Below are 13,290 nucleotides of genomic sequence, written 5' to 3' on the forward strand. Positions count from 1 at the left end.
CTAATTATACAATTTTTTTACAATTATATAAATTAGAAAATTGACACTCTTATAAAAATGGGGCATTGGGTAGTCACCCATCTTGAGCGTGTTCGGGGCCACCATTGTCTAGTGTTCATATACATATATGTCTCCACATTAGTATGATATAGTTCACTTTGAGCTTAAACTCTCCTGATTTTGTTTTTGATTATTTCCCAATGTAACGACCCGCCTGGTCAATACACACAGTACAGCACACCAGAATACTACACAGAAACGAACAAGTATATACATATAGGGTCTAGAATATATATATATACAAGGTCCAAAATCCGTCTAGAATCAGAGTGTACAAAATACATCCAGCAAATGCTAACTAAGCAACTAAATACATCAAAAGAAGAAAACTTCATCTGCTAGCTGCAGACTCTCCTCAGCAAACACCAACCTAACCCTGCCCTGCTCCCACACATAGTATGATCATCGCAGTCCAAACCACATGGAAACAACAAAGGGTAAGCTAGTGAAAGAAACAACATACATATATAAATATATGAATAATAAACAGTTACAGCTATCAGCACATCAATCATCTTAACAACATCAGCTTAATATATATAATAGCACACCTTTCACATCATTCAGCAATAACAGCAGAGAACAACAGTACACAGCGGTAAACAGCAGTAAACACACAATGCGTCGTCACGCACATAAGTTAGTATTGGTCGCTTGTAAGCGGTATAGCTCGACCTGGCCCCTATACCGTGGTCGCTTTGTACACGTGTGTCTCGACCTTGCCCACACACGGGACCACTAAGGACCTAGAGGAGAACAACAAGTTACCACTCCAAGGATCAGCTTTCCAGGGAGGGTTTTCAACAAATTGGGCTCTAAGAGCACCACAGCCACTCAATCCACACAATGGGATGAGGAATTTCGAAAACATCTCCTCTAGTCTTAGTGATCAACAGCTCAGCCTTACGGCCTACAATAGCTCCTATCAGCACGGAGCACAGCACTGCATAGCAGTAATAACAGCACCGACTTAGCGGCTACAATAGCACCAACTTAGCGACAATAACAGTACCGACTTAGCAGCAATAGCAACACCCACTTAGCGGCAATAACAACACCGACTTAGCGGCAATAACAACATACAACTCAACACAACACAACAATATCAGCATCCAGCACAGCTAAACAACTTACAGCACAGCAATATCAGCATATAGCAATTAGCAGCTTACAGCTCAGCTAAACAACTTACAGCACAACAATATCAACATACAGCACAACTCAGCTTAACATCTAAACACAGCTCACAGCACGACCTAAACATCCTTAATTAGCAATAACATCTAACAGCACGACATATTCATCAATTTCAGCTCAACAGCATAATTCAGCATTATCAACTAGTCAGCACAGCAATATTTAACAACTACAACTCAGCTCAGCATATCTATCAGCAAATTTCTATACATAACAGCTTAACATCAAATATCATGTCTGCGCCCGGCGCGGCACAACTAGAGAGCACCAGGGCTCAGCGCGCCCAGCGCAATTTCCATTGCGTCCGACGTGCTAGGAGGCAGAGACCTCGGAGGGTCTCACACGCCTGACGTGCAAACCCTTACTCGGCACAGGGTAAGCAGAGACTTCCCCAAAGTCTCACGCCCAGCACAATATAAATTGTGCCCGGCGCCACCTCTGGCAGAGACTCCCAAGGAGTCTCCACGCCCGGCGAGACAAGGTCACGCCCAACGCCACACCAGAAATCCCTAAACAATGTCACTTACTGATATCGCGCCCAGCGCGGTCCAACCACGCCCGGTGGGGGGCCATCCAGAGGCTCATACCCTCAAGCTCGCCCGGCGCATACACCACTGTGCCCGGCAACTTGCCCAATGGGGCCCTTTGATGGTCACGCGCCTGGCGCGAAAAACTGCGCCCGGCGTGATACCCAGCAGCAACCCTCAAACTTCGAAAATCTCTTCTAAACCTGCACCAAATCAGCTTTCCAAACACATGCAATCGGCCCAAAACATCACATTTTCATCAAACAACCCAAAAGTCCCAGCTTTACCCACATGCAGCCAAAATCAAGAAAACCTCAAGATTTTCATCAAAACCCCGAAAACCCCGAAAACCCGTTTTCATCAAAACAACTCAATATTATACAAAACGACTTAAATATCATGATTCAGCATGAACATCCCACAACACAACTCATCATTAATCAGCTCAACAACGGAATTCAGCATTAGCATCATACAGTACGACTCAACGTTACATCATTAACAGCATAAACAACATACTTCACAACTCGACTTTTCATCATACAACATTAACAACATTAGTCAGCAAAGTCAACCACTTTACAACATAAACATGTCCACACCTATAGCAACTTATCAACTTAACTTCAACTAGCTTCCCTTACCTGAAGATTAGATCAAGATAGCCAAGAAGCGGAATCCCCTTTCCGAAGCTCAGCCCGAAACTTCAATCCTTCAAAAGTCAGTTTTCCATTCCAGAGCCCTTCTCTCTAAAAAACCCTCCTCCCCTCAACTGCCCATAGCCCCTATTTATAGCATTCCGGAGTGGCCAGAACGGCCTGTACCGAAACCGGAACGGCCCGTTCTGCACCTCCTCAACACGTACAAAAATTACATGTTTAACGGTCCGTTCTGAAATCAGAACGGCCCGTTCTGGAACTCATCCAGAACGGCCCGTTTTTTAACCAGAACGACCCGTACTCCCTTCCAGAACGACCCGTTCTCCCTCCGGAATGGCCCATTCTCCAACCAGAACGGCCCGTTCTCCCTCCAGAACGGCCCGTTCTCAGCTACGATTTAATGGTCATTTTAATAGCTTGGAACGGCCCGTTCCAGATTGGGAACGGCTCGTTCTGGGCTACTAAAACACCAACTTGCTACGTCACACCCAAAATGTCTCATACTAATGAAAATCACGTGTGATTTATAAATCTTTATTTCTCTTCATTGATCAAATGGTGTTAGAAATATGTCTAAATGTCTTTAGGAGAATAAATTAGTTGTGATAAGAATCTTTTATTTAGGTTTCAAATATTTAAATTTAATTTGTTTAGATTATTTTAATATTTATTTCCTTATTTTTAGAATAGGAATATTAACATTTGTTTCTTGTATTATAATTTTTCTCTATATATAGAGAACTCATAAATAAAATTAGGTTATGCTCCTCTAATTAAAAATATATATATAAAAAATACAAATATAAAATAACCCATTATAGTGAACACATGTTAACTCTAGATACTTGCATCACTATTAGTTCACATCAATAAGTATGTATGCTTTATAAACTTTTATTTCTCCTCATGATCTAATGATGGACAATAGCTAACTCTAGATACTTGCATCACTGTTAGTTCACATCAACGAAACATGCCACCTAACATCCACATCATTAAGAAGACTTTTAACACAAGGGATCTCACACTTAAATCCATCAATTTTGAGCTAATCATTTGGTCGAAACCATGGGCTTTGATATCATTGTTGGACACTAGGGGTTCACACACACACACACACACGTCTCCAAATTTATATGATATTATTCACCTTGGATTGATAAATGTCTAATTTACTTAGTTAGTTGATCATATTAAACACTTATCTAGTTAGTTTTATATGAAATCGATAAGTAAACTCCCTATGTTTGTAACTAGAATCAAAAGGATATGAAATTATATATTTTGTTGAGAGTTGATAGAATTTTGTATATTGATTTTGAGTTTTTGGTTTTGTAGGTGAAAAAGCAAGCATATTTCCAACTCAAATCCAAAATTGCTCAGCCTTGGTAAAGCATTAAGCAGTTTGAAAGCAGAGAACAAGGATTTTGGAAAACCCAAAATTGTTCAATCGTTTGAAAAGCGTTGAGCGGTTTGGGTCCAGAGAACATGAAGAATCTAACCTCAAAGGGCTCAACAAATCTCTGGGAGCTTAACCATTGATGTTTCTTCACTATGAAGAATGCTCAAATTATTCAATCGGTTGGAAAATGCTAAGCAGTTTAATCTTTCTCCTCCATACTCTATTTTATTTTGGATAACATATAAAAGGAGAAACAAAGGACAAAAAGGAACATGGCGAAAAGAAGAACAAAGCTTGAAGGATCTTGGAATCAACTAGGAATAGGGGTTCTTACAGATTTTTATTGTTCTCTTTTCCATTTTCCTTGTATCTTGGATTGGTTCTTATCATCATGAGGGGTTGATCCTTTTGTTTTGTTGGGATTAAATGTAAACCATCAACTCTTATATATTCCTTTTGATTCATTTATATATGATGTATTATTCAGTGTTAGTGATTATGGTTCTATTCTTACTGCTTGGATGAATTGATCTCTCATCTTTGATCTAGAATTTGGTTGAAAAACAATTTCAAAATCTAATCACCTATCAATTTCAAAGGCTAAGAATAGTTTTGAGATTGTTGGTTGTTCAATTTATTAACATTTAGTGCAAGGTGTCTAGCTTGGTAATTAGAGGAATCAATTATTGAATTAGGTCCCTTAGAATTTCTAAATGCAAGAAATTGGTTTATAATGATTTTCATGAACTGATCAATAACATTGGATTTTTGAGAAATAAACATGTTTTTGATTTTGATTTTTATAAAAGAAAAAAAATTTCTTGTCTTTTTAAAATTCAAAATTATTGTTTTAGTTCCTATTCATGTGTGATATTTTTTAACTACTTATGTATTTATTAGAAAGTTATTTAACCATCCTAAGTGATACTCACATTGTTTGTAATACTTTATCTACATGTGACACTTTTAAAATCTTTTATAAATCCTTGAAATAAGTACTATTATATATATATATATATATATATATATATATATATAAAAAATAAAAAATAGTGACTTTCAATTTTAGAAAGATGAAAGTCAAAGAAAAATATTTTATAAGAATCAAAACAAAAATTTGTTCATTATAGAAGAACCAAAGACAATGTTTACAAATTTTAAAAGGATGAAAAATACAGAAAATATTTTACGAAACCAAAAAATAAAACTCATTCATTTTACTAGGACTAAAAATATATTTAAGTTTATCTATCTTTTATATATCTTAGAATATTTAAAAGATTATCCTAAATAATTATTTTATAATTTATTTTATTATTTAATTAAGATTTTTGTAATTATAAGTCTATTATCCTATCCTGTAAATAGGAATATTATCCGCTATATGTTTTGTATTCGTAACATTAAGTCTTTATAAAACAATCTTCATTGTACTATGTAAAGTCAAGACTAACATATTAAGCATTCCTTGCATGTATATTTTTTTTGCTCTTTTAAGAGAACCATTAAAGCTTAAATTAAGTTAGAGATGTATTTCAATTTTATTTAATGATTCAAAATATTTTTATGAAACTTTAAATATACAAAATATCTTTTTGACATCTTTAAAATTTTTCAAATTTGGTTTTAGTCTTTAAAAAAATTATTTTATTTTAGTCTTTCTAATTTGGAGATGCACCACTTTTAATCTTCATCATTAAAATTATTTATAATATAAATATAAAAATACATTAAATAAAAAATATAGTACATCTTTTTAAAATTTGTTAATAATGTTATTTGTTGAATGTAATGAAATATATTATTTTTAATTAAATCATGTACCAAAATTTAAAAGTTCATACCAATGAGTCCTTAATTTTAGTAGTCCTAGCCTATAAATAAGATATGAGGACAATTAAATAATTAAGTTTCTTAACAAAAATTAGTCATGAAAAAATATAAATATATATATATATATATATATATATATATATATATATATATATATATATATATGTGTGTGTTTATATATAAAGAGTTGATATTTATAATTTGGGTTAGCATATCGAGGGTGGACATTTTGATCCCAACCTCAAAATCCATATGAATATATGCAATGGAAGAGAAGTATTGATGATAGTCACACCATGAGAGCCTAGGGTAGTAAATTTAATAGCCGAACTCAAAGGCACATGAACATTAAGTGTAGTAATAAGAAGGAAATGGAAGTGCAAAGTTTAGGGTGCTGCATTTATGCTACCCCACAATACTTGTGCGTATGTGGCAAGGCTTCACGTAAAAGAAGCACTTTTAACTCTTTCGTTTTAAATTCTTACTGCTTTCTCCTTCTTCCATGGCACAAGTAAAGCTCGACCACCCTCTTTCATGTGAACTCCTCTTACTCTTGTCACACTCTCCTCTTGCCTGTGAACTGCTTCAATTCCATTTCCACACACACCCTTTGTTGCTTAGTTATATATATACACACCTTCCTTTCCTCCTCCCTTCACCGCTCTACGTGATCTCAAATATATTACCAACACTCACAAAATATATAATGAGGACCACTTCTCTCTACGCTGCTGCTGCATTTCTCCTTCTTTTGCTCTGTGTTCCACAAATCATCTCGGCAAGGCACATAAACCCCTCACGTTTGCGTAAGTATCAAATTCTTAATTTTAGATACTCAAAAAATTATCGTAATTCATAGGATTAAATACCAGTTTATTTAGATAAATTTCTTTAAAACCATTTTTAGAAAGAAAAAAAAAAGAAATCAAAGATAATAAGAAAAAAAATGAGAAAAGTTATAAAAATTAACTTATACATAAATTAAAAATAAATTTTTAAAAAATAATATGAATTTTTTTTTTACAAATTGACTTATGCATAAGTCAATATTAATTTAAGAAAGAGTTTAATTTATTTTTTTTCTTTTAAAAATACTTTTCGAGAAACTTATTTAAACAAATTTTATGTAGTTAACTTACGTGCATAATTAATCATGTGGATGGACCCTTAATATGTGTGTGCTCTTTAATGTCTTTAGATACATAATTATGAAAGAAAAAGAAAAGCTTAGAACGTAAATTGCCCATTTATATGAATTCAAGAATGTTATTTTGATATATTTTTAGTATAAAAACTTTTACATTTTTAATCAATTTAAATCATTCTACATTTTATAAAAAAAGGACAATTTCCAATCAATAATAGCCAATGATTATAAAATGTAATTGTATTTAATTAAACCTTAAAATTTATTGAAAACTCAGACACCTTATTTAATAAATTTACTTCACTTATAGTTTTATGATTTTCATTGAATTTAAGAAGTAAAAGAGTGGTTAAAGAAAAATGTGTTGTTATGAGTGTTTATTATTGAATGAATATGTTGTTGATGTGAATTAAGTAGTAAATGGGGATGCAGATGGAGGAGAGGAAAAGAGAAAAGATGGAAAAGAAATGTTGTATTGGGAAGGAAGAGTGGAGACAGTGGAAGTAGCAGGGTCGAGGTTGCCGGATTGTTCGCATGCGTGTGGGTCATGCTCGCCATGCAGGTTGGTGATGGTCAGTTTCGTTTGTGCATCCCTTGCGGAGGCTGAGTCATGTCCAATGGCTTACAGGTGCATGTGCCATAACAAGTCTTACCCTGTTCCATAATCTCTCTCTCTCTCTCTCTCTCATCATTCTAACCCCTTTGTAACATATATAGTGCCCATTTTCCGTTCTTGCTTCTTCGCCTTTGTAAACACTCATTTCTAGTTATAAACCTGCTTTTCGCCACACAAGTTTTCTTATACTCTTGTTACTTGTTACTTGGTTTTTAAGAAAGTAATGGTTAGTGTTCAGATTTACTCTCTCTCTCTCTTATTATTATTATTTTTAATAAGACCTCCTACTCTAGATTTGAATATAATAAGCTAATTAATAAAGTCAGTTTTTTTTTTTATATAATAAAGAAGTCTAATTTATTTTATTGGGTCAGCTCCTCATTTTCATCGGGTTAGCTTCAAAAAATGTAAAATTAGTGGTATTTTTTATTAAAAAAATATAATATAGATTGATTTTTATTAAAAAAAAACAATACTTTTAGTATGAGTCGTATAAAAATAATTAAATGAAGTAAAAGAAAATAATAATCGTGAATTCCATGCTCGATTGTTGTCAATACAAGAAACCTGACACATTCACGACCTCAAATTTATATACTGATCTACTTGGGCTTGGGCTGTATTATGAATTCTACAACATTCCAAGCTACCTGCAAAACAAAATAGGCCCATTGATCGATGGAAGCCCAGAATCCAACACTACATACAAATACGGCTTTTAGTATTACATCAGAATCTTGGACCTAAATCATAAAGTTTTGTGTTAGAATACGAGCCATGTGTTGTGAAGTGCAATATGTTCCACATACCTCCTTTTTTTCTTCTTCTCATAAATACACTCTTTTTTTTATTTAAAAAATTCTTAAAATATTTTTAATCTATTTTCCTTCTAGTTTTTTTAATTTTATACCTTCAATATTCAATTTAGCATTTCTTCTTTTTCATACACCTCTTTCTCTTTCTCTTTCAATTTTCACATGTATCTCTTTGTTTCCTCCCACCACTCACATATTTCAGTAAATAATTCTAATTCTTTCAATTTTCACATTATCCTCTTTCCCTTTTCAATTTTCCCACACATTGAGGTGCAAAATTAGTGCGTAACAATGTTGTAGAGTATGTGATTTCCTTGATGGTGTCGAAGGTGCTATGTAAGACGCACATTTTTTCTTCAAGCACTTCCTTTCCTTTCACGTGCATTCCCTTTCTCCACTTACTTTACATTCACTTGTTTTCATTGATGTATGTAAAAATTGAAAAGAGAAAGAGGGTAATGTGATAAAAATAAAAAATAATAGTACTCAAAAGAAAAATATAATATTTTAGAAAATATATATAAGCATGACAGTAGATAACTAGACATACTTTCTGAAAGCACAATATTAAATTTAGTGTTCTCAAAAATACTTCTAGAACATTAAAGGAAATGCGTTTTTTTATATTTTCATAAAGTACTTTTTGAAATACTAAATTTATTGTTTTAAAAAGAACTTTTAAAAATTATGTAAAAAAATAGACTTCTGAAAGGTACTTCTTAAAATACTAATTTTCTTATTTCTGAAAGTACTTTTTGTAACACAAAAAACAAACTTCCAGAAACATGGTTAAGTAACTAGACAAAAAGAAGGGATAATTGGGATAAGGATGACAAAGAGAAGGAACATTAGATTCCTTTGAATGCTCTAAGGTGACATATTCTTAGAGATATGACCAATGCCAATTTTTTCACTTTTTCTACCACAACGGGTTGACAAATAGGGTTAAAGAAGTCAACATATTACAAGTTTTATAAGACATTTGGCCATGACATAGAGAAATGTTTTGTTTTTATCAAGCAAATTAAATGCTTCATAAAGGAAGGACATTTATCAAATATTGTAAAGGGGAGGTATTCGAGATAAATTGGTTATAGGGAGAAAAAAATGAGGAATGATCGAGATGGTAGAGATCCACTCATGCCTCCTCCCTCGGTCAAAGGGACATCAAGTCACCAATAAACAATATATTGAGACTTTAACATGATTTCTTGAGACTTTGTAGGGGGAGAGATCATGTTGACAGTGAGAAAATAGATATGCTCGATCAATAATGAAAATGGTGGAAAAAAGAGGGAGTCATCATCCTGATGTCACTTTCTTGGATGGCAACTATGATGGAGTGGCACCTCATGAAGATGATCCAATCCTCATTTTAGCAATTTTGATGGGTTTTAATGTAAAGCGCATTTTGGTGGACCAAGGTAGTTCAACATACATGTTGTACTAGGATGATTTTATAATATTGAAGATCCTAAAATACCTCTTTATGCCATATACATGAGTTTTGGTTGCATTCACAAGTGAGCAAATCATAGTTTGGGGTTATGCGGACTTAGAAAAACCACATATGGTGATGGCAAGAAGGCGAAGACATTATTGGTACAATACTTGGTGGTGGATTCCCCATCCTTATACAATATTCTTCTTGAGAGGTCAACTTTGGAAAATTAGGTGCATTGGTGTCAATTGCTCATCTAAAAGTTAAATATCATGTGGAGGACGGTTCAATAAGGGTGCTTTATGTTGACCAATAGGTGGAAAAAAAATGTTAGGAGAATAACATGCAAGCGAGAAGGAGTGTTCACACATAACTTTCAGTAATATCATTTTGTAGAAACTAACACTAGGTTTTGAAAGCTTGTGTTTTATTATTTAGTACTTCCGTCAAGTTTCGTTAAATTTTTTTGTCAATGAAGGAAGCCTTGTGTTTTCAATTTTCACTTCAAGTCAATGACATTTTTATCTTAATGAACTTGCAAATTGTAATATTCTATATTTGGATGACAACTATGTAAGCACCGAAGAATCAACGAGTATAGGACGACTTGCAACACAATTACAATCGACCACTGTGATAAGAAATGACTCGAAGAACTAGCAAGTAGGACCACTTGCAACAAGATTGCAATTGACCATCTCGATTAAAAGCGACTCAAAGAATCATTAAGTAGAAGTTCTTGTAACACAATTGCAATTGGTCATTGCGATAAGAAGTGACTTGAAGAATTGATAGGTAGCACCACTTGCCAGATGATTGCATTTGGAGAAAGGGGGTGAATGAAAAAAAATAACCTTTTTAGGAAAAAAAAAAAGAAGAAGAAGATGTATTTAGAGTTTTTTCAATGTATTTGTAACACCCCAATTTTCATACTTTTTTAGGGTAATTCAGTAATTTTTTAGGGGTGATTTAGTAGCCTAGAACGGGTCGTTCCAAACTACTCAAAAGAACTATTTTTGGGTAGCCCAGAACGGGCTATTCCAAAATTGGAATGGGTCGTTTTAGACCACCAAAATAGCCTATATCCCTAAATGGGAACGGGTCGTTCCAATTTGGGAACGAGCCGTTCCAATTTGGGAACGCGCCATTCTAAAGATGGGAACGCGTCGTTCCATATGTGGCTGTTGTAGGTTAAATTGTAACCCCAGAACGGGTCGTTCTGGTTTGAGAACGGGTCGTTTTGGGAGTGAATTTTACACATGGCGTGAGAGTCCAGAACGGGCCGTTCCGGATTTGGAATGGGCCATTCTGGAGACACCTGATACCCATAAATAGAGCACCCTGGCACTCCCAAAAGTACACTTTTTACTTCTCTCTTCTTTTCTTCTTTGCTCTCTTCTTTTCCTTCTATACTCTCTGAAGACCGAGGGGCACTCAAAGGAGGAGACCAAGGAGAATTTTGTTTTAGTTTCAGCTACTATTTATCCAGGTACGGGGGAAAAGAAAATTATTTATATGTAGAGTTACATGAGGAAATTGGGTAGAGGAGAATCCCTTAGGATTATGGGTAATTTTATAATTATTTCTGTTTGAGGAATTGATGATCCCATTAGATTCTGTATGTATTGAGGATTAGAAATATATATTCAATTTGTAAGAATGATGATCTGGGAGAGAGAACGAAATTGTAGAAAACTGCCTATAAGTTAATTGAGGGTTTTACTATCTGATTTAATATTGTATTAAATTGGTGAATTAATTGAGTTTTATATTAATAAATGTTATATTATTGTTATAGATGTATCTTGATGGTGAATTGCTTGAGGAATATGTGGATCATTGTATTGTGTGGATTTATTGCATGTGACATGAAATTGAGTTATGAGATGGAATGTTGTATTGAATGTGAATATGAATGTGATTGTGGTTCCTCACACATATGACCAGGAATGAGAAGACCCCTGGATAAGTGATGCTACAGGGATAGCATGCCCCTGGCATAATGTGGGATGAGTGAGACAATTAACATGTATTACTTATGTCAGATGTGACAGCCTTGACATAGGTTAATTACAAGAGATTATGTGAATTGTAATGTGATTGTGGTTCCTCACACTAATGACCAAGGATGAGACGAACCTTGAGTAAGTGATGCTACAAGGACGAGCATGCCCCTGGCATGGTGTGGGATGAGTGAGGCAATTAACCCGTATCACTTGTGTCAAATGTGGCGTGGCCTTGACATAGTGTTAATTGTAAGATTTGTGTGGATTGTGATGGATTGGTGTAAATGTGAATATTTTATTAAATAATGAGTTATGATTATGTTGTGTTTTTCCTTATGTGCTTTTCATATAGATGTTTTCTTTTCTTACCATACAAATTGTGGATGTTTTAAGTGAGGAAGATCCGGCTACGAGTAGCATCTAGAATGCCAACAGTTAAATTATGGCTATGCTCTGATATTGTGACATCGGGACGGAAGATTTCTAGGACATAATTTTTATATGGATTTGGAATTGTAATTATTATTATTTTTGAAACAATTTGTAAACTCTTGTGTTTCATTTTTTTGAACTTTTATTATTGTGGATATCGAAGAACATTTACAAAGTTTTTATGTGAACCTTTTTTACCAATGTTGAAAAATTTATTTTATAACGTTGCATTATTCCGATATATGAATTGAGGTAGTAAAAGTGTCACAGTATTATTTTATATATTTTGGAATTTTGTATTTATAGTTTTTTATTGTATTATTTTGTATATTTTAGATTTTTTTAAAAGAGGAAAAGAGTTGTATTTAGAGTTTTTTTTTTTTGGTTTTCGTTTCTCAAAATATCTTCACATTTAAATATAACTAGATAGATACTATATTGTCTAGAAAATTGTTAAAGAACTTATAATATTACTTTAGCCATAATTTTCTAGACAATATATAATAGTTTTATGTTGTTATGGTTTTTATATTAAAATTTATGCATTTCCTGTCCAACTTTTATCTATTAATTTTACATCATGTGTAGGAAGTTTTCTTATGCTTTGTTACATAAATCTACAATAATTTAGTGTTAAAAAATAGTAAATATAGTATTCAGTAATATAAATCCATAATAATTTGTATATAAAAAATTATTTACATTTTTAAATAATATATATTTTTTAAAATATTTATAAAAATATAACTATTTTAGAGGGATAAAATTTAATTAACATAAAATTTTAAAGGAAGTTTTTTAGAAGATTTTTTTGAGGGAAGAAGTTGTTCAGTTTTTTGAGAGAAAAAATGGTTCCCTTTATAAAATTAAAATTACAAAAAGATAGTGGTTGAATAATAAATTAAAATGATTTTAATTTTTTTATATAAAATTTATATATGAAAACATGTTGGAGGGAAGTTTTAGAAGGAAACAAATACTGAAAAACTTATTTTCTTTATATATGCCATAGATATAAATTAATTTATGATATTTCTCTCTCGATTAATTTTTTAAAATCTTATTTTTAACTTATATAAATTAATTTAATCATACTCAGGCCGCTTCATATATATCCTTAGTAATTGAAAAAAAAAAAAAAAAAAAAAAAAAACC

At 32.9% G+C, this 13,290-nt stretch overlaps 1 protein-coding gene across 2 annotated transcripts; it reads left to right on the plus strand.

The window, feature by feature from the left end:
• Nucleotides 1–6,187: 6,187 nt before the first annotated feature.
• Nucleotides 6,188–12,039, plus strand: EPF1 (epidermal patterning factor 1). Of its 2 annotated transcripts, none has more exons than XM_029273769.2 (2): nt 6,188–6,484; nt 7,243–12,039. In XM_029273769.2, the coding sequence occupies exons 1-2, from the start codon at nt 6,385–6,387 to the stop codon at nt 7,488–7,490; spliced, it is 348 nt and encodes a 115-aa protein (XP_029129602.1). In that variant the 5' UTR covers nt 6,188–6,384; the 3' UTR covers nt 7,491–12,039. The 2 variants fall into 2 exon arrangements, with proteins under 2 accessions (XP_029129602.1, XP_020229366.1); XM_020373777.3 differs by having other exon boundaries at nt 6,207–6,484; nt 7,258–12,039.
• The last annotated feature ends 1,251 nt before the right edge of the window (nt 12,040–13,290 follow it).

Source organism: Cajanus cajan, chromosome 10 (genome assembly GCF_000230855.2).
Source record: "Cajanus cajan strain Asha chromosome 10, NIPB_CcT2T_4, whole genome shotgun sequence".
In the NCBI taxonomy this organism is placed as follows: domain Eukaryota; kingdom Viridiplantae; phylum Streptophyta; class Magnoliopsida; order Fabales; family Fabaceae; genus Cajanus; species Cajanus cajan.